Here is an 18,827-nt window from a genome sequence, read left to right on the forward strand (position 1 = left end):
TCATTCTCCATCGTTCCCCAATACTCTTTTACCCTTTTACAGCTTTGACATGAGCACCCCCTGGTGGCTACCTTTGAGACCTGCACCTGATTCTCCCTTTCCGCCTTTTTGCAGGTGGAGGTGGTATTCTGGCTCCTTTCCATGCTGGCCACCCGGGACAAGGAGGACATGTCTCGAACCCTGCTGGCGATGTCCAGCTCCCAGGAAAGCTGCCTGGCCATGCGGAAGTCTGGCTGCCTGCCCCTCCTCGTCCAGATTCTCCATGACACGGACCGGGAGCCAGGGGCCCCTGAGAGCCCCGGAGCCGCCGGGAAGGACTGTCGCATGAGGGCCAACGCCGCCCTACACAACATCGTCTTCTCGCAGCCCGACGAAGGGCAGGCCAAGAAGGAGATGCGAGTCCTGCACGTTTTGGAGCAGATCCGTTCCTATTCGGAGACCTGCTGGGATTGGCTGAAGGCTCACGGCAAGGAGGGAGCAAAGACCCCCGAGAGGGGAGCAGGTAAAACTAGCAGGGTCTTGCAAATCCCCTTCTCGCTCTCTGGGTAAAGGTCATTTTTACTAAGTCCAGCCAAGGGACGCGGGTGGCACTGTGGGTTAAACCACAGAGCCTAGGACTTGCCAATCAGAAGGTCGGCGGTTCGAATCCCCGCAATGACGGGGCAAACTCCCGTTGCTCGGTCCCTGCTCCTGCCAACCTAGCAGTTCGAAAGCACACCAGTGCAAGTAGATAAATAGGTACCGCTCCAGCGGGAAGGTAAACGGCATTTCCGTGCGCTGCTCTGGTTTGCCAGAAGCGGCTTCGTCCTGCTGGCCACATGACCCGGAAGCTGTACGCCGGCTCCCTCGGCCAATAAAGCGAGATAAGCGCCGCAACCCCAGAGTCAGTCATGACTGGACCTAATGGTCAGGGGTCCCCTTAGCTTTACCTAAGTCCAGCCAAAGGCGACTATGGGGTTGCGGCGCTCATCTCGCTTTCAGGCAGTTTGTCCGCAGACAGCTTTCCGGGTCGCCCAGCCAGCAGGACTCAACCACTTCTGGCGCATGACGGAAACCAGAGCGCATGGAAACCCCGTTTACCTTCCCGCCAAAGCGGTACCTATCTACTGTGCTTTTGAACTGCTAGGTTGGCAGGAGCTGGGACGGAGCAATGGGAGCTCACTCCGTCACAGGGATTCGAACCACCGGCCTTCCGATCGGCAAGCCCAAGAGGCTCAGTGGTTTAGACCACTGTGCTCATCAGGGGACACCCGCCGGCCCGAGCTCTATAGCGCCACCACGGCAGCAGGCCAGAAAGGGTACTGCACAGAGGTTACTTCTGGGGACCTGAAGTTCCTGTGCAGATTGTATTTTTGCTCATAAAGAGTTCGCCCCAGAGAGCTTCTGCCGGCCTGTGACTTAGTTTGTCTCCGTAGAAAGCAGCTTCCGTTTAACAGCAAGGACTGGAATCTTACTTGATCTTTAGAGAGGATGTAGCTTAGGGAGATGCGGGTGGCGCTGTGGGTCAAACCACAGAGCCTAGGACTTGCCGATCAGACGGTCGGCGGTTCGAATCCCCGTGACGGGGTGAGCTCCCGTTGCTCGGTCCCTGCTCCTGCCAACCTAGCAGTTCGAAAACACATCAAAGTGCAAGTAGATAGATAGGTACCGCTCCGGCGGGAAGGTAAACGGTGTTTCCGTGCACTGCTCTGGTTCGCCAGAAGCGGCTCAGTCCTGCTGGCCACTTGACCTGGAAGCTGTACGCCGGCTCCCTCGGCCAGTAAAGGAGATGAGCGCCGCAACCCCAGAGTCAGCCACGACTGGACCTAATGGTCAGGGGTCCTTTACCTTCACCTTTAGCTTAGGGGGAGAGTGTTTGCTTGGTGCGCAGAAGGTTCAGGAGAGCATCTTCTGCCCCAAACCCTGGACGGCCTCTGCCAGTCAGTGCTGAGCGACATGGCCTGACTCTGAACCATAGGCAATCCCTAGGTTCCTTCGACTGAGTCTCAAGGCAGAGTCCACTGCTGAGAGAGGTTAATTTTTGCAGAGTCGCCTTTCTGAGCTCAACTATCTATAAATACATCTCATATACACTTTTCTTTTAAAATCACTTTTCTTGATTTTCCAATAAAAACAACCAATCAACATATCCACAATTAAAAACAATAAACTAAATTTTTTAAACACAACCAAATTACAGTCCGAATTGTTAATTGTTAATTTTTCCAGGCTGGCCATAGTCTGGACCTCTGAAGAATATCTCCAATACAATCATCTTGCCTCTTCTCGCTGTTTTCGTATTTTCCGCATTTCTCAACGCTTTTATCATATACGTTTTTCTTGGCAGGGCCTGTCCCTATTGAGCCGCAAATCTGCCAAGCCACATGTGCTATCATGAAACTCTCCTTCGACGAAGACTATCGCCGGGCGATGAACGAGTTGGGTAAGCGGAAATTAAGTTTCTATCGTTCTCCTTCCCTCCCACAAAATATGACACCATAGAATCCCTTGTCTGTGACTATTGTTGTTTAGTCGTGTCCGCCTCTTCATGACCCCCTGGACCAGAGCACGCCAGGCCCTCCTGTCTTCCACTGCCTCCCCCATTGGTCAAACTCATGCTGGTAGCTTTGAGAACACTGTCCCACCATCTCGTCCTCCGTCGTCCCCTTCTCCTTGCGCCCTCCATCTTTCCCAACATCAGGGTCTTTTCCAGGGAGTCTTCTCCTGAGGTGGCCAAAGTCTTGGAGCCTCAGCTTCAGGATCTGTCCTTCCAGTGAGCACTCAGGGCTGATTTCCTTCCGAATGGAGAGGTTGGATCTTCTTGCAGTCCATGGGACTCTCAAGAGTCTCCTCCAGCACCAGAATTCAAAAGCATCCATTCTTCAGCGATCAGCCTTCTTTATGGTCCAGCTCTCACTTCCATACATCACTACTGGGAAAACCATGGCTTTAACTATACGCACCTTTGTTGTCAAGGTGACGTCTCTACTTCTCAAGATGCTGTCTAGGCCTGTCATTGCCCTTCTCCCAAGAAGCAGGCGTCTCTTAATTTCGTGACTGCTGTCACCATCTGCAGTGATCATGGAGCCCAAGAAAGTAAAATCTCTCACTGCCTCCATTTCTTCCCCTTCTATTTGCCAGGAGGTGATGGGACCAGTGGCCATGAACTTGGTTTTTTTTGATGTTGAGCTTCAGACCATATTTTGCGCTCTCCTCTTTCACCCTCATTAAAAGATTCTTTAATTCCTCCTCACTTTCTGCCATCAAGGTTGTGTCATCTGCATATCTGAGGTTGTGTCTGTGACTATCTAGCCATAATTCTTTTTTGCATAAAATAAATAAAATGTGGCCGATATCTTCCCCCGTCCTGCTTGTCTCTTGCTCTCTGTCCCCTTCCCTGCTTTTCTCGGATTCCTGCCTTGCCGGGGGTTGAGCTAGATGCCCTTTGGGGTCCCCCTCACTACAATTCTTCTCTTCTTTCTTTAAAAAAATATATATATTTATGCTTTTCAGGTTAATACCTTTCGCTAATTTTACAATTACAATTTACATTTCCAACCTTGACTTCCTTCCCCCTCTTCCCGTGCGGTTCCTTAAATTCATTTTTAATATCTTCTGCATATCCAAATTATCCAAATTAACTTAATTTGCTCGTTTATTCATCTAAATACATACCCTTATAAAACTACGGGTCATTACAATAACCCTGCCAATCTTCTTATCTGCTTACAATTTATCTGTAAATATTCAACAGAACATTTCCAGATTTTTTTTAAAGTTTGTCTTTGATTTCTTATTCTTCCGGTAAGTTCCAGTAAGGAACAGATTTTAGATGAAGAGTGGGAAAGAATATTTCAGCAACCACCCTTTGTTGCGACCTCTAGGATAATCTAGGAACAGGGGTTGAAGTTAGTACAAAAATGGTATTATACACCTGTAACGTTATATCATTTTACAAAATCTGGAAGTAAGAATTGTTGGAGGAAATGTGGAGTGATGGGAACATACAGTCATATGTGGTGGGATTGTCTGTTAGTTAATGAATTTTGGAAACAGATTGGTATAGAAATGTCGGAAATTGTGGGTAGGAAGGTGGAAATAACTAAATTAATGGTTCTTATTAGTCTGAGTAGCACCGAGTTAAAAACAAAAGAGGAATCATGTAAATGGGTAAAATTGATGGTAACTGCAGCCAGACAGGTTATAGCAAGTAATTGGAAAAATGCAGAAGAACTAGGAGTGAACCAATGGAGGGGAAAAACTGAATAATATTATAATTTTAGAATATCTAACTGTGAAGATACACAAAATGAAAGGGTTTAAGGTCAGGATTGGTTTGAGAAGATATTGAATTATTTGGGTGGGTTTGAATAATTTGGGGCTATTAAAATGTTAAAAGTTAAATAAACCTTGTGGACGGAGGAGTGTTAAGGTATATAGAATTGAACATATGGTTGATTTGAATATGTTATTACAGTGGTACCTCGGGTTAAGTACTTAATTCATTCTGGAGGTCCGTTCTTAACCCGAAACTGTTCTTAACCTGAAGCACCACTTTAGCTAATGGGGCCTCCTGCTGCTGCTGCGCCGCCGGAGCACGATTTCTGTTCTTATCCTGAAGCAAAGTTCTTAACCTGAAGCACTATTTCTGGGTTGGCGGAGTCTGTAACCTGAAGCGTATGTAACCCGAGGTACCGCTGTATTGATTATGTATACCCAATATATCAGCCACCTGGGTGGGTTTCACTGTTTATTTTTTACCAACAACCAAACACACAGAAATTAAACATTAAAAAAATACATTAAAAGAGAGAGAAAGAGATGCTCTTTAATACGTCTGGGGTCAAACACAGAAGCCTCCCTTTTCTTCTTCCTAGGCGGACTGCAGGCTGTTGCCGAACTCCTTCAGGTGGACTACGAGATGCACCAAATGACCAGTGATCCCCTCAATCTGGCCCTGCGGCGTTACACCGGCATGGCTCTGACGAACCTCACGTTTGGGGACGTTGTCAACAAGGTACTGTGGGGGATAGGAATGGACTTTGGCTGAGATTTCGGCATCACTTGGCCCACGGAATCCCAAAGCGGAGAAACGTCTGAGGTTTGAAGGCACTAAAAGAAAGTACCGTATTTTTCGCTCTATAGGACGCACTGGACCATAGGAGGGGGAGAAGGGGAGAATTATTCCCCTCTCTGCTCAGCGCCCCTTCAGCGAAGCCCCTTCCATTTCTCCTTCCGCTTCGCTGAAAGGGCACTGCACAGAGAGGGAAAACTGTGCAGTGCCTCTCCAGCGAAGCGAAGCCTGGAGACCAAGAGGGATCGGTGTGCACCGACCCCTCTTGCTGTCCAGGCTTCAGACGGCTATCCGCAAGCCTTCGGAGCGCAGCGGGAACTCCAGGGGCTTCAGCGAAAGCAATGCGAAGCCTCCGGAGCGTGGGGGGAGCGCTCCCTCTGCACTTGGGAGGCTTCGCGTTGCTATCGCTGAAGCCAAGGAGCCTGCATTCACTCTATAGGACACACACATTTCCCCTTCATTTTTGGAGGGGGGAAAGTGCGTCCTATAGAGCGAAAAATACGGTAACATGCGGGGGAAAGTCCAGGCACCTGCAATCGGTTCAGGGAAAAGGCTGAGTGCGAGCAGAGCATCTATAGGGGTTCCGTGGGGCAGCGCCGGAAATGTAGGCCCCTATCGGACTTTGAAAAGCTGCCATCATCATAATGTATTCTTTATATCCCCTGCCCATCTGCCTGGACCTCCCCAGCCACTCTGGGCGGCTCCCCAAAGAATATTAAAAACACAATAAAACATCAAACGTGAAAAACTTCCCTAAACAGGGCTGTCTTCAGATGTCTTCTAAAAGTCTGGTAGTTGTTGTTCTCTTTGACATCTGATGGGAGGGTGTTCCACAGGGAGGGCGCGACCACTGAGAAGGCCCTCTGCCTGGTTCCCTGTAACCTCACTTCTCACAGGGAGGGAACCGTCGGAAGGCCCTCGGAGCTGGACCTCAATGTCTGGGCTGGACAAATGGGGGTGGAGATGCTCCTTCAGGTATACTGGGCCGAGGCCATTTAGGGCTTTCAAGGTCAGCACCAACACTTTGAATTGTGTTTGGAAACGTACTGGGAGCCAATGTAGGTCTTTCAAGAATGGTGTTATGTGGTCTCGGCGGCCGCTCCCAGTCACCAGTCTAGCTACCGCATTCTGGATTAGTTGTAGTTTCCAGGTCACCTTCAAAGGTAGCCCCACGGAGAGCGCATGGCAGTAGTCCAAGTGGGAGATAACCAGAGCATGCAGCACTCTGGTGAGACAGTCCGTGGGCAGGGAGGGTCTCATCCTGCGTACCAGATGGAGCTGGTAAACGGCTGCCCTGGACACAGAACTGACCTGCGCCTCCATGGACAGCTGTGGGTCCAGAGTGACTGAGAGTCCCATATGGTCCTGGTGGCTGCTCTCAGTCACCAGTCAGGCAACCATGTCCTGGATTAGTTGCAGTTTCCAGGTCACCTTTAAAGGGAGCCCCACGGAGAGCGCATGGCAGTAGTCCAAGCGGGAGATAACCAGAGCATGCACCACTCTGGAGAGACAGTCTGTGGGCAGGGAGCTTCTCAGCCGGCGTACTAGATGAACCGTCGCTGTTTTGAATTTATGATTTTCTGCAGTCAGTCCAGCAAACCACTGAACATTGCTTTCTTATATGGTGGGGTAGAGGAGCACTGGGGATGATTTTGTGGAAGCAAAGGGGAGCACTCCCCAAAAAATAGGTTGGGGAGCCACCAGTCCAGTGTTTATGGGCGCATTGCGCTTTGGAGGCGAAATGCAGAAAAGAGGAACATTTGAAGGCAAAGGGGTAAGCTGGTTTTGATGGGAGACCACAGCAGTTTCTCAGATGATGACCCTTCTCCCCACCTCTGCTCCATCATTTCTCGTTTTGACCCACCCAGGCAACATTGTGCTCCCGTCAGAGATGTATGCAGGCCATTGTGGCGCAGTTGGCGTCTGAAAGTGAAGAGCTCCATCAGGTAAGCATAGCTGAAAGGCAAGGGGTGTGTGATCTGCGTCTGCCCATATCAAGCTTCCCTAGCCAATTTTCACACAGTTATGTGTAGATTTCCACAGCAGACTTCTACACGCTTCCACAAAAGACTTCCGCAAAAGACTTTCACACTTCCTCAGACTTTGGCAGAAGACTTCCACACTTCCGCAGACTTTTACGCTTCTGCAGAAGACTTCCACACACTTTCACAAAAGACTTCCACACTTCCACAGAAGACTTCTGCAGAAGACTTCCACACACTTCGGCAAAAGACTTCCACACTTCCTCAGACTTTGACACTTCTGCAGAAGACTTCCACATACTTCCACACACTTTCACAAAAGAATTCCACACTTCCGTAGAAGACTTCAGCAACAGACTTCCACACACTTCCGCAAAAGACTTCCACATACTTCCACACACTTCTGCAGCAGACTTCCACATTTCCGTAGAAGACTTCCACACTTCTGCAGACTTTGACACTTCTGCAGAAGACTTCCACACACTTTCACAAAAGACTTCCACACTTTCACAGCAGACTTCTGCAGCAGACTTCCACACACTTCGGCAAAAGACTTCCACACTTCCTCAGACTTGGGAAGAAGACTTCCACACTTCCACAGAAGATTTCCACATACTTCCACACACTTTGGCAGAAGACTTCCACACATGTCCTCACAGACGTCACCAACCTGCCGCCCCTCTCCAGATGTGTTGGGCTGATGTGCAGGGTTGTCACAATGAGGAACGAGTGTATCCCTCCATTTCACTTTCTCTCCATTTTTGTCCCCTCCCCCCTCCACTCACCTTCAGTTAAGTTCTCCACATTCCCACATTGGTTTGTAAAAATTAAAACAAAAAATGGGGGGGGGGGACACAGACATTTGTGGACATTTGTAGGCATATTAGCATATGTTTTCCCCGATTTATATTATTTATTTATCGCATAAGATTTCTATGTTGCCCACATGCAAAGGCAAAGCGACAACACAAAGAATAAAGCGGTGAAATTATCAGCAAAAAAAACCCAGCTGAAAAACACCAATGAAAACCATTTTTAAAAAACAAAACAAAACGGTAACCTAAAACCCAGATTAAAACACATTCTATACACCTGGATAGGCTTCTCCGAACAGAAATGTTTTTAGCAGGCGCCAAAAAGAGCACAGAGAAGCTGGTGTCAAGTGGCAGGGAGTTCCAAAGCTTAGTCCTGGATCAGCAAATCCCTCTGAGTTTAGCCAAGTCACACACGCACACACAGCAGCCTTCTAAAGCCGCTGGCTACCGTCATTTGAAGGGACGCGGGTGGCGCTGTGGGTTAAACCACAGAGCCTAGGACTTGTCGATCAGAAGGGCGGTGGTTTGAATCCCTGCGACGGGGTGAGCTCCCGTTGCTCGGTCCCTGCTCCTGCCAACCTAGCAGTCCGAAAGCACGTCAAAGTGCAAGTAGATAAATAGGTACCGCTCCGGCAGGAAGGGAAACGGCGTTTCCGTGTGCTGCTCTGGTTCGCCAGAAGCGGCTTAGTCCTGCTGGCCACATGACCCAGAAGCCGTACGCCGGCTCCCTCGGCCAGTAAAGCGAGATGAGCGCCGCAACCCCATAGTCTCCTTTGACTGGACTTAATCGTCCAGGGGTCCTTTGTCTTTACCTTAGGGGAGCGGGTGGCGCTGTGGGTTAAACCACAGAGCCTAGGACTTGCCGATCAGAAGGTCGGCGGTTCGAATCCCCGCGATGGGGTGAGCTCCCGTTGCTCGGTCCCTGCTCCTGCCAACCTAGCAGTTCGAAAGCATACCAGTGCAAGTAGATAAATAGGTCCCACTCCGGCGGGAAGGTAAACAGTGTTTCTGTGCGCTGCTCTGGTTCGTCAGAAGCGGCTTAGTCCTGCTGGCCACATGACCCAGAAGCCGTACGCCGGCTCCCTCGGCCAGTAAAGCGAGATGAGCGCCGCAACCCCAGAGTCGGCCACGACTGGACCTAATGGTTAGGGGTCCCTTTACCTTTGCCGTCATTTGAACTCAGTGCCCTTCCAAGATCAGTAACCGGCTTCCCTCCGCTCCCTTCCTGATCCTCCTCTTCTTCCTCCTCTCAGGTGGTCTCCAGCATCCTTCGCAACCTCTCCTGGCGGGCCGACATGAACAGCAAGAAGGTGTTGAGGGAAGTCGGCAGTGTCACGGGTCTGATGCAGTGCGCCCTGCGGGCCAACAAGGTGAGCCGGGAAGCGGCTAATAATAATAATAATAATAATAATTTATTATTTATACCCCGCCCATCTGGCTGGGTTTCCCCAGCCACTCTGGGCGGCTTCCAACAGGATATTAAAAACACAATAAAAGATCGCACATTAAAAGCTTCCCTAAACAGGGCTGCCTTCAGATGTCTTCTAAAAGTCAGATAGTTGTTGATTTCTTTGACATCTGAAGGGAGGGCACCACCACCGAGAAGGCCCTCTGCCTGGTTCCCTGTAACCTCGCTTCTCGCAGGGAGGGAACCGCCAGAAGTCCTTCGGAGCTGGACCCCGGTGTCTGGGGTGGAGCTGCTCCTTCAGGTCTACTGGGCCGCTTAGGGCTTTCAAGGTCAGCACCAACACTTTGAATTGTGCTCAGAAACGTCCTGGGAGCCAATGTAGGTCTTTCAGGACCGGGGTTATGTGATCTCAGGGGTCTGTTGTCTGTCAATGGTGGAATCTCATTGGGGCAAATGCAGCAATGGCCTTCCACTCTCTCGGACAACCTGCAGCCAATCGGAAGCCGCGCCTTGGTTTCCGAACGTTTTGGAAGATGAACGGACTTCCAGAACGGATTCCATCCGACTTCCAAGGTTACCAGTCCAAAGGCCTCAGGGCGGTTCACAGCTCCCAGGATCCTCTGGGAGAGAAGCCCACAGTTGATTTAAAGCAGTCTCATAGTGCTCTAAGGGACATGGGTGGCGCTGTGGGTTAAACCACAGAGCCTAGGACTTGACGATCAGAAGGTCGGCGGTTCGAATCCCCGCAATGACGGGGTGAGCTCCTGTTGCTCGGTCCCTGCTCCTGCCAACCTAGCAGTTCAAAAGCACGTCAAAGTGCAAGTAGATAAATAGGTACCGCTCCGGTGGGAAGGTAAACGGCGTTTCCGTGTGCTGCTCTGGTTCGCCAGAAGCGGCTTGGTCATGCTGGCCACGTGACCCAGAAACTGTACGCCGGCTCCCTCAGCCAATAAAGCGAGATGAGCGCTGCAACCCCAGAGTCGGCCACGACTGGACCTAATGGTCAGGGGTCCCTTTACCTTTATGTTTACCACAGTGCTCCAAACGCCTGGGACAAACATGTAACAAGAAGGATTCGAAACCTGCGGGACCAGAGATTCTTAGAAGACTGGAGTAAACATTTGAACTATCTAAAAAGCAATTGTAATAAACAGATTACGTTAGTAGGACTGCAAGAAGTTCTGTAAAGAGGATTATGTGAAATATCGCAAGGAAGATTAGCAAGAGAATTATTAGTTAACGATAATTAAAAGTACAGTGGTACCTCTGGATGCGAACGGGATCCGTTCCGGAGCCCTGTTCGAAACATGAGCAGAACGCAACCCGCGGCTGCACTGGTCGCGGTTCGCCGCGTCTGCGCATGCGCGTGGCGTCATTTTGAGCGTCTGTGCATGCGCGAGCGGCGAAACCCAGAAGTAACCCGTTCCATCACTTCCGGGTCGCCGCGGGACGTATCCTCAAAGAACGTAACCTGAACCGAACGTAACAAGACTAATAGAGAAATTAAGAAATGCAGAATAAGTGATAAAGAATGGAAAATCTTCAGCGGTTGTTGTCCAAAATATTGTATAAGATAAGAATTCATGTTAAATGATTGTTGGAAATGATAGGTTAAAAAATCAATAAAAATGTGTAAAATAAAAAAAGAATTAAAAGGCACAAATAATAATAATACAGTGGTACCTGGGGTTAAGTACTTAATTCGTTCCGGAGGTCCGTTCTTAACCTGAAACTGTTCTTAACCTGAAGCACCACTTTAGCTAATGGGGCCTCCTGCTCTTGCTGCACGATTTCTGTTCTCATCCTTAAGTTCTTAACCTGAAGCACTATTTCTGGGTTAGCAGAGTCTGTAACCTGAAGCGTATGTAACCTGAAGCATATGTAACCCGAGGTACCACTGTAATAAAAACACCAGGTGAACACGGCCTCATTGCCTCTGTCTCTCTGCTGTTCTGTGCTAGGAATCGACCCTAAAAAGTATCCTTAGTGCGCTGTGGAATCTTTCGGCTCACAGTACAGAGAATAAAGCCGCCATCTGTCTGGTAGACGGGGCCCTGGGCTTCCTGGTCAGTACCCTCACCTATAAATGCCAAAGCAACTCGCTGGCCATCATTGAGAGCGGAGGAGGAATCCTGAGGAATGTCTCCAGCCTCGTCGCCACCAAGGAAGATTACAGGTCAGTGACTCTCTTCCTCTGTTTCTCGGCCGCCACTGGGCGCATCTCCCTCCCTCCGTTCGACTCCCGAAACGTTTGAAAACCAAGGCGCAGCTTCTGATTGGCGCCGGCACCCCGGAAACAATAGCCGACAGCCGCATCGGACGTTCGGCTTCCGAAAAGCGTTCAAAAACCAGAACACTCACTTCCAGGTTTGGGGCACAAGGTGTTTGAGTACAGTGGTACCTTGGTTCTCAAACGCCGAAAACCCGGAAGTAAGTGGACATTTTTCGGAAGCCAAACGTCCGATGCAACTGTCGGCTATTGTTTCCGGGGCGCCTTCACCAATCAGAAGCTGTGCTTCTGTGCAGCAAAGAAAAAAGTTTGATTTTAATTTTTATCATCTACAATGCTGTCTTGTTTATTTTATAGTGCAGTACATTGTACAGCGGGTGGCGCTGTGGGTTAAGCCACAGAGCCTAGGACTTGCCGATCAGAAGGTCGGAGGTTCAAATCCCCGCAATGACGGGGTGAGCTCCCGTTGCTCGGTCCCTGCTCCTGCCAACCTAGCAGTTCGAAAGCACGTCAAAGTGCAAGTAGATAAATAGGTACCGCTCCGGCGGGAAGGTAAACGGCGTTTACATGCGCTGCTCTGGTTCGCCAGAAGCGGCTTAGTCCTGCTGGCCACATGACCCGGAAGCTGGACGCCGGCTCCCTCGGCCAGTAGAGCGAGATGAGCGCCGCAACCCCAGCGTCGGCCACGACTGGACCTAATGGTCAGGGGTCCCTTTACCTTTACCTTTACATTGTTTATCGCTTTCATTTTATGGTCTCATTAGAGAGCAAAACTCATGTTAAATTGCTGTTTTAGGGGTTGTTTTTAAAAGTCCGGAACGGATTAATCCGTTTTGCATTGCTTTCTATGGGAAAGCGCACCTTGGTTTTGGAACGCTTTGGTTTTGGAACGGATTAAGTTTGAGAACCAAGGCACCACTGTTCAGCGAAACGCAGGTCCATGCCACTGTGTTGTTTTTAATTTATTCCCTGACTGTCTTCTAGGCAAGTCCTGAGAGACCACAGCTGCCTGCAGACCCTCTTGCAGCACCTCAAGTCGCACAGCCTGACCATCGTCAGCAACGCCTGCGGGACCCTCTGGAACCTCTCGGCCCGCAGCCCCAAAGACCAGGAGCTCCTGTGGGACTTGGGCGCCGTCAGCATGCTCCGAAACCTCGTGCACTCCAAGCACAAGATGATCGCCATGGGCAGCGCGGCAGCCTTGCGGAACCTCCTGGCCAACCGCCCCCTGAAATACAAAGATGCCGTGGTCATCTCGCCAGGGTCCTGTATGCCATCGCTGTACATGAGGAAGCAGAAGGCGCTGGAGGCCGAACTGGACACGAAACACCTGGCCGAGGCCTTTGACAGCCTGGAGAAGCAGACTTTGAAGACGCAGAACTCCAAGAAGCCCATAAGGCACATGGAGAGTTTGGTGAAAGACTACGCCTCCGATTCGGGGTGCTTTGACGACGACGAGGGCCCCAACGCCTCTGAAACTGGGAACGCCTCTGTTCTCTCCATGTTCCTGAACTCCTCCTTCCTCCAAGGGCAGGCGTTGCCGCGAGCCGGTGCTCCACGGAGGTGCCCCGAGCCCGAAAAGGATGGGAGCCGTCCGGCGGAAGCCGCCCAGGTGGCCCCTTCGCTGCTCCGCCCGGACGAGGACGTCTCCGCGGCGGCCGAGAAGCTGGCCAACAAAATCTCCACCGCCGTGGCCAAGATCGACAAGCTGGTGGAGGACATCTCCGTCCTGCACACGTCGTCGGACGACAGCTTCAGCCTCAGCTCCGAGGACCACTGCTTGGATTGGCAGCTGGGGCTGGAGGAGGTGCACGAGGCCCGTGCACAGTCGTGCTCGCCGTGCCGGCTGTCAGACGCCAGCGGCTTTGCCAAGCGGGAAGGCCTGTGCCGCGCCCACACCCTCCTGCGGCTGAAGACAGCCTACACCAGCCTCTCCAACGACAGCCTCAACAGCGGGAGCACCAGCGACGGTTACTGCACCAAGGAGCACATGAAACCATGCACCGGAACGACCTTCTTGGATTTTAAAGACGAGTTGCATCGCTACCAGAAGCGGCCTAGCCGCCTGGACCTCAAGAACATCTTGAGCAACAGGCCAGAGAAGGCAGAGGTGCCAGGAAAGAAACGTCACGGGACAGGAGAGGCGGCAGAAAAGCCGGAAAACCTTGGAAAGCTCCCGAAATCTGACGCTGTGGTTGCCGAGAAGGACCCACAACCCCAGACAAAAGTTCTGAGCAATGAGCTAAACGCAGACCCCAAAGTCCACACGATTAAGCTCTCACCGTCCTACCAACATGTCCCCCTGGTGGAGAGCATTGGGGACGGTAGCTCAGCGCCCGAAACGGCCGGGCCGCAGGGAGCCGGTCCCTTCTACCCCAGCTTGTCGCTGAAGTCGATCGAAAACCTGAGCAAGATCCCTGAGAGGCTTCCCGCTCGGCCCCCGGCCCCCGTGGCGCAAGAGCAGCTGCAGAAGTACTCGGTGGAAGACACGCCGATCTGCTTCTCTCGTTGCAGCTCGCTGTCTTCGCTTTCCTCAGCCGACAACGTCCTGGACGGGCAGAGCCACAGCGAGAACGAGACGGATAGCGACTCCTCGCTGGAGATCATCGAGGTGGAAGAGGTGGCCGAGATGGAGGAGGCGCGGAAGGGAGGGCAAGCGGAGCCTGCCCCGGCCGCCTCGCAGCCCATCGCCATCCCTTTTCCCAAGAAGGAGAAGGTCTTCCTCCGCGGAGCTTCGCCCTGCCGGCCGGAGGACTTGACGCCGTCCAGCTCTTCAGAGAACTACATACAGGAGACGCCGCTGGTGATGAGCCGCTGCAGCTCGGTCAGTTCGCTGGGCAGCTTCGAGAGTCCATCCATCGCCAGTTCCATCCAAAGCGAGCCTTGCAGTGAGATGATCAGCGGCACCATCAGTCCCAGCGAGCTGCCTGATAGTCCCGGGCAGACCATGCCCCCCAGCCGCAGCAAAACACCCCTGTTCGAGCTCAGCGGTCAGCCGGAGAAGGAGGCGAGCCAGTTCAACATCCAGTGGGAGAACAACGTCAAGAAGTTCATGGAGATCACAGACTTCAAGGAGCGGTTCCAGGTGCCCCAAGACCTCGACTCCATGGTGTACTTCACTGTGGAGAAACCCAACGAGAACTTCTCCTGCGCCTCCAGCTTGAGTGCTCTTCCTCTCCACGAACACTATGTCCAGAAGGACGTGGAGTTGAAGTTGATGCCCCCTTTCCCCGACAGGAGCGGCGGCCTGGGCTTCGCGGCACACGAGGAAGAGAGGGCCGCCGAGAGCCAGAGGAAGCCAGAACGCCTTGAGCTGACCTCTGACGAAGACATCGAGATCTTGAAGGAGTGCATCAATTCGGCCATGCCGTCCCGCTTCCGGAAAGTGCGGACGTCTCTCGTCTCCGGGTTTCCGGGCCAGGTTCTGAACCCCCAAACCAAGAAGCCAGTGCACATCCCGGTTTATATGCTGGTCCCCGCCAGTTCTCACCTTGGTCTCCCCAAGCACAGGCGTACGGCAGCAGCCACGCGGCCCAGCAAAGACTACGTTGGCGATGAGGATTCCTTCACCGACTCGGCTGAAGGGACTCCGGTCAACTTCTCCAGCGCGGCTTCCCTGAGCGACGAGACGCTCCAGTACCCGACGAAGGAGGAGGCGGACTTGAGGTGGTGCTCCGGGAAGAGGAGGGATGCTCTGGGCCCACGTGGATTAGGCCTCAAGATGGAGGTGGCCCAGGGTGAGGCGGGTGGCTTCCGGGCCGGAAGGATAACCTCCAGCCATTCCACGCCAACCCGGGTGGCGTCCGCGTACAAGCACAACACGGGCTCGAGCCACACCAGCCCGCTCCGCACAGGCCGGGCCCAGTCGGCCGAGTCTAAGCGAGGACACGTCCCCCTCAGAAACCTGGAGTTGACGCTCGTGAGGCAGGGCAGCCTGAGGGCCAGCTCGGAAGGCAGCCGTTCCAGGAAAGACGCCCCTCAGGAGAACAGCAGCAGCGACATGGTCTTCCAGTCGCTCTGCCACACCACGCCGACTGAAGAGGCGGTCTATTGCTTCTACGAGAATGACTCAGACGACTTGGCAGAACTCAGGGCGAGGTGTTCACCCAGGAGGAAGGCCGGCGCACCTGGCAAAGGCCAAAGAAAGGAAGCTTGGGTCAAGAAAGAGGCCGAGTTTGCTTCCAGGCAACCGCCGCCGAAAACCAAGATGGCTGCCAAGCTGCGCAGCAACCTCATTGTGGACGAGACACCCCCATGCTATTCCCTCAGCTCCTCTCTGAGTTCTCTGAGTGATGTGGAGCTGTGCCACGCAGAAGGGAGGGGGCAGCTGTATGGCAGAGCCAAGCTGGCCTTGAGCCGGCGGCAGGAGATGCGGGCAGCGCTGTCCAAGCGGAGGGGCAGCTCAGGGAGCTCCCTCAGTTGCGACTCAGACGACAACCTGCTACCCAAAGGGGTCGGGTCGGCCGCAGCCAAGAGGAGGAGGCACTCGGGGAAAAGGAAGCAGGGCGAGAAGGAGAGGAAGGGGAGGAAGCCCCACGAGCGGAAGCCAGAGGCCACGCCAGACGAAGCCGCCTCAGACCTGGACAGTGTCGACTGGAAGGCAATCCAGGAAGGAGCCAACTCAATTGTCACCTGGCTGCACCAGGCGGCCTCCTCCTTTGCCCGCGACCCGTCCTCGGAATCGGACTCCATTCTCTCTTTCATGTCCGGCCTCTCATCGGGATCCACGCTGCAGCTGTCTCTGGAGAGGAAGGAGAAGAAGGCGGGCAGGAAGGTCGCCGGCCGTCACGTGGAGAAGAAAGACCTTCCACGGGCGTTCCAGGATGGCAAGAAGGTCGCCACAGGAGGTCCCAGGGCCCAGAACAGTCGGGCGGAGAAGAATGTTCAGCAGAAGCCGCTCACCAACTTGCCGGTGGTCTTCCGAGGCCGGACGGTGATCTACATGCCAAACGTGGTGAAGGACTCGCCGGCACAGAGCCCCAGAGCCGCCCCGAAGAAGGCAGGACCCCCAGCGAAGCAGGAAGTGCCTGTGAAGAACCTCAGCCTGAACCAGCAGAGATCTCGGAGCCTCCACAGGCCGGGGAAGATCTCGGAGATGGTGGACCTCACCTTGCCGAAACGCAGCGCGACTCCGCCGGCCCGGATGACGAAAGCCCCTTCCTCGGGGTCGTCCCGGACGTCCACGCCGTCTCAGCCCAACCAGAAGAAGCTGACGTCCCCTTCGCAGCCGCCCGGCCGGCAGATACCGACTCGGGAAGCCGGGAAGGCAAACGGGAACGCCACATCTCCCGGCCAGAACCCCAAGCCGGTGCAGAAGTCTCCTGTCCCCAAGCAACACAAGACCCAGAAGTCTCCCGTCCGTATCCCCTTCATGCAGAAGCCGGTGAAGAAAACGCTGCCGGCCCGGAACGCCATGCCTACTTTGGAGGAGCAGGTGGGGAGAGGCAGAGGGTCAAGGCCCCAGACCGGCGGGAAGCCCACCCTGCAAAGCAGCCACCTCAATCTGGTCCGCATGTCCTCCGCGAGGTCCGCCGCCAGCGAGTCGGACCGCTCCGGCTTCCTGAGGCAGCTGACGTTCATCAAGGAGTCGTCTGGCCTGCTCATGAGGCACCGGGCTGAGCTTTCGTCGCCGCAGCCGAACTCGACGCTCTCCCCGGCCGCTTCGCCTCGGAGGGGCCGCCCCGGCCTGCCGCCCGTCTTCCTCTGCTCCTCCCGGTGCGACGAGCTCAAGGCGGACAAGGCCTCGGGGCTGATGCAGCGACCCGTCGTCTCGCGGGGGCCTCTGTCGAGCCACGGGGTCCCGGTGGGCATGAGGCCTCCCAGGCGGACCAGCTCAGAAAGCCCCTGCAGGCTCCCGGTCAAAACGGGCAACGGCCTGCCAGAGCCATTCAAACGGTACTCCTCGTCGCCTCAGATCAACGTTGTCAAGAGGACGGGCAGCCCGGCCGCTCCCGGTTGCCAAGAACCCACGAAGAACAAGAGCAACGAGGGGCCCAAACTCCCCGTGGTGCCTCCTCTGGGAGCACCAGAAAAGCAGGCCGAAGAGGCACAGCAGGCGATGGTGAGGGGGACGTGGAAGCGCATCCGAGACGAGGACATTCCGCACATCCTGAAGACCACCCTCCCTCCCACAGCCCTGCCGCTGGTCAGCACCTTGGAGGAGGAAGAGGCCCCCCAGGCCCTGCGGAAGACCAGCGACGCCGTCGTGCAGACGGAAGACTTCTCCGCCGCCAAAACCAACTCCAGCACCTCTCCGACGATGGAGAACAAGGCTGCGCTCCTCGCGTTCTCCGAAGTGGGAGAGGCAGGCGGTCCCAATCCAGGCAAGGCCCCTGCGGCGGTGCCCATCTCCTTCACGCACGAAGCGCCCGTCAGCTCTCTCGGGAACTTCCCCCCAAGCAGGCACAGCTCCCCGAGCCGGGCTGCCCGGGTGACCCCGTTCAACTACACGCCCAGCCCCATGGCGGAGCCCACGGACAACGACAAACAGATCCAAAAAGTGCAGGTCTGAGCAGACACCGGGCGCGGCCGCCGCACCTCTGTACGAACACAGAAGCTTGTCTCCGTTTGCTTATCTTTCGTTCATTTTCTTTTCTATTAAAAGGAAGACTTTGTCACTGCCTGCTAACTCCCCGCCTTGCTTCTTAGCAAAGCGAGGAGGGATCTGAGAGCTTGTGATTCCATATTGACACAGGACTGGGGGAGCCGTTTCTTGGGCCGATCACTGGGGAGAGATTCCTTTCATGCCCACCGAATCCTTCCTCCCTTTCGAAACGGCTTCATGGACTTCTTACGCACCAGGAGATGCCCAAAGTCCACATCATACTCAATGTGGCTGTCGGTGGTGGTGCTACGAGATGGATCGGGGCCCCGCCACCCAATCTGTGGGGATGAGGGCGAGCAATTCTCCCCCACCGTCGGTCGGAGAAACTGAGGCCGGGAGTTCTTCGCCCCGTTCAGAATTAAACAGGGTGTTCTCCCACAGGAAAACACCCTTCCTGCTTGGATTACGAGCTTTTGGAAGAGTTATTTCACCGTTCCCTCACGAGCACCCCTTGCCGAATTTGTATCCCCGGCCTTGTACAGACACGCTCTGTTTTGAACACTTCCGATCGCCCTTCGCAAGCGACGTGGTCAAGAGGCGCTTCTGGCTTGGCTTACATAGAAGACTCCTTTGGCAGGCAACTTTTTTTTGGGTGGACGGATAACATCGCCAGACGGATTAGTCCTTCTTTGCCCGTTCCACGGTTCCACCAAGCCACCTTGGGGGCGGTGTGTCTCCTGCCCTCCTCTGCGTTCCTGGAAACCACAGACACAAACTTTAAGAATCAGATGGGAG

At 53.8% G+C, this 18,827-nt stretch overlaps 1 protein-coding gene across 3 annotated transcripts in view; it reads left to right on the forward strand.

Annotated features, from left to right (window-relative positions):
- Positions 1 to 18,091, forward strand: part of APC2 (APC regulator of WNT signaling pathway 2) — a 59,872-nt gene extending 41,781 nt beyond the window's left edge. For all 3 annotated transcript variants that reach the window (XM_053372688.1, XM_053372690.1, XM_053372689.1), the window contains exons 9-15: positions 115 to 502; positions 2,327 to 2,422; positions 4,857 to 4,996; positions 6,922 to 6,999; positions 9,104 to 9,220; positions 11,220 to 11,434; positions 12,473 to 18,091. In XM_053372688.1, the coding sequence (XP_053228663.1) occupies positions 115 to 502; positions 2,327 to 2,422; positions 4,857 to 4,996; positions 6,922 to 6,999; positions 9,104 to 9,220; positions 11,220 to 11,434; positions 12,473 to 17,999 (6,561 nt within the window). In that variant the 3' untranslated portion in view covers positions 18,000 to 18,091. The remainder of the gene's footprint in view (positions 1 to 114; positions 503 to 2,326; positions 2,423 to 4,856; positions 4,997 to 6,921; positions 7,000 to 9,103; positions 9,221 to 11,219; positions 11,435 to 12,472) is intronic.
- Positions 18,092 to 18,827: the final 736 nt, after the last annotated feature.

Source organism: Podarcis raffonei, chromosome 18, assembly GCF_027172205.1.
Source record: "Podarcis raffonei isolate rPodRaf1 chromosome 18, rPodRaf1.pri, whole genome shotgun sequence".
In the NCBI taxonomy this organism is placed as follows: domain Eukaryota; kingdom Metazoa; phylum Chordata; class Lepidosauria; order Squamata; family Lacertidae; genus Podarcis; species Podarcis raffonei.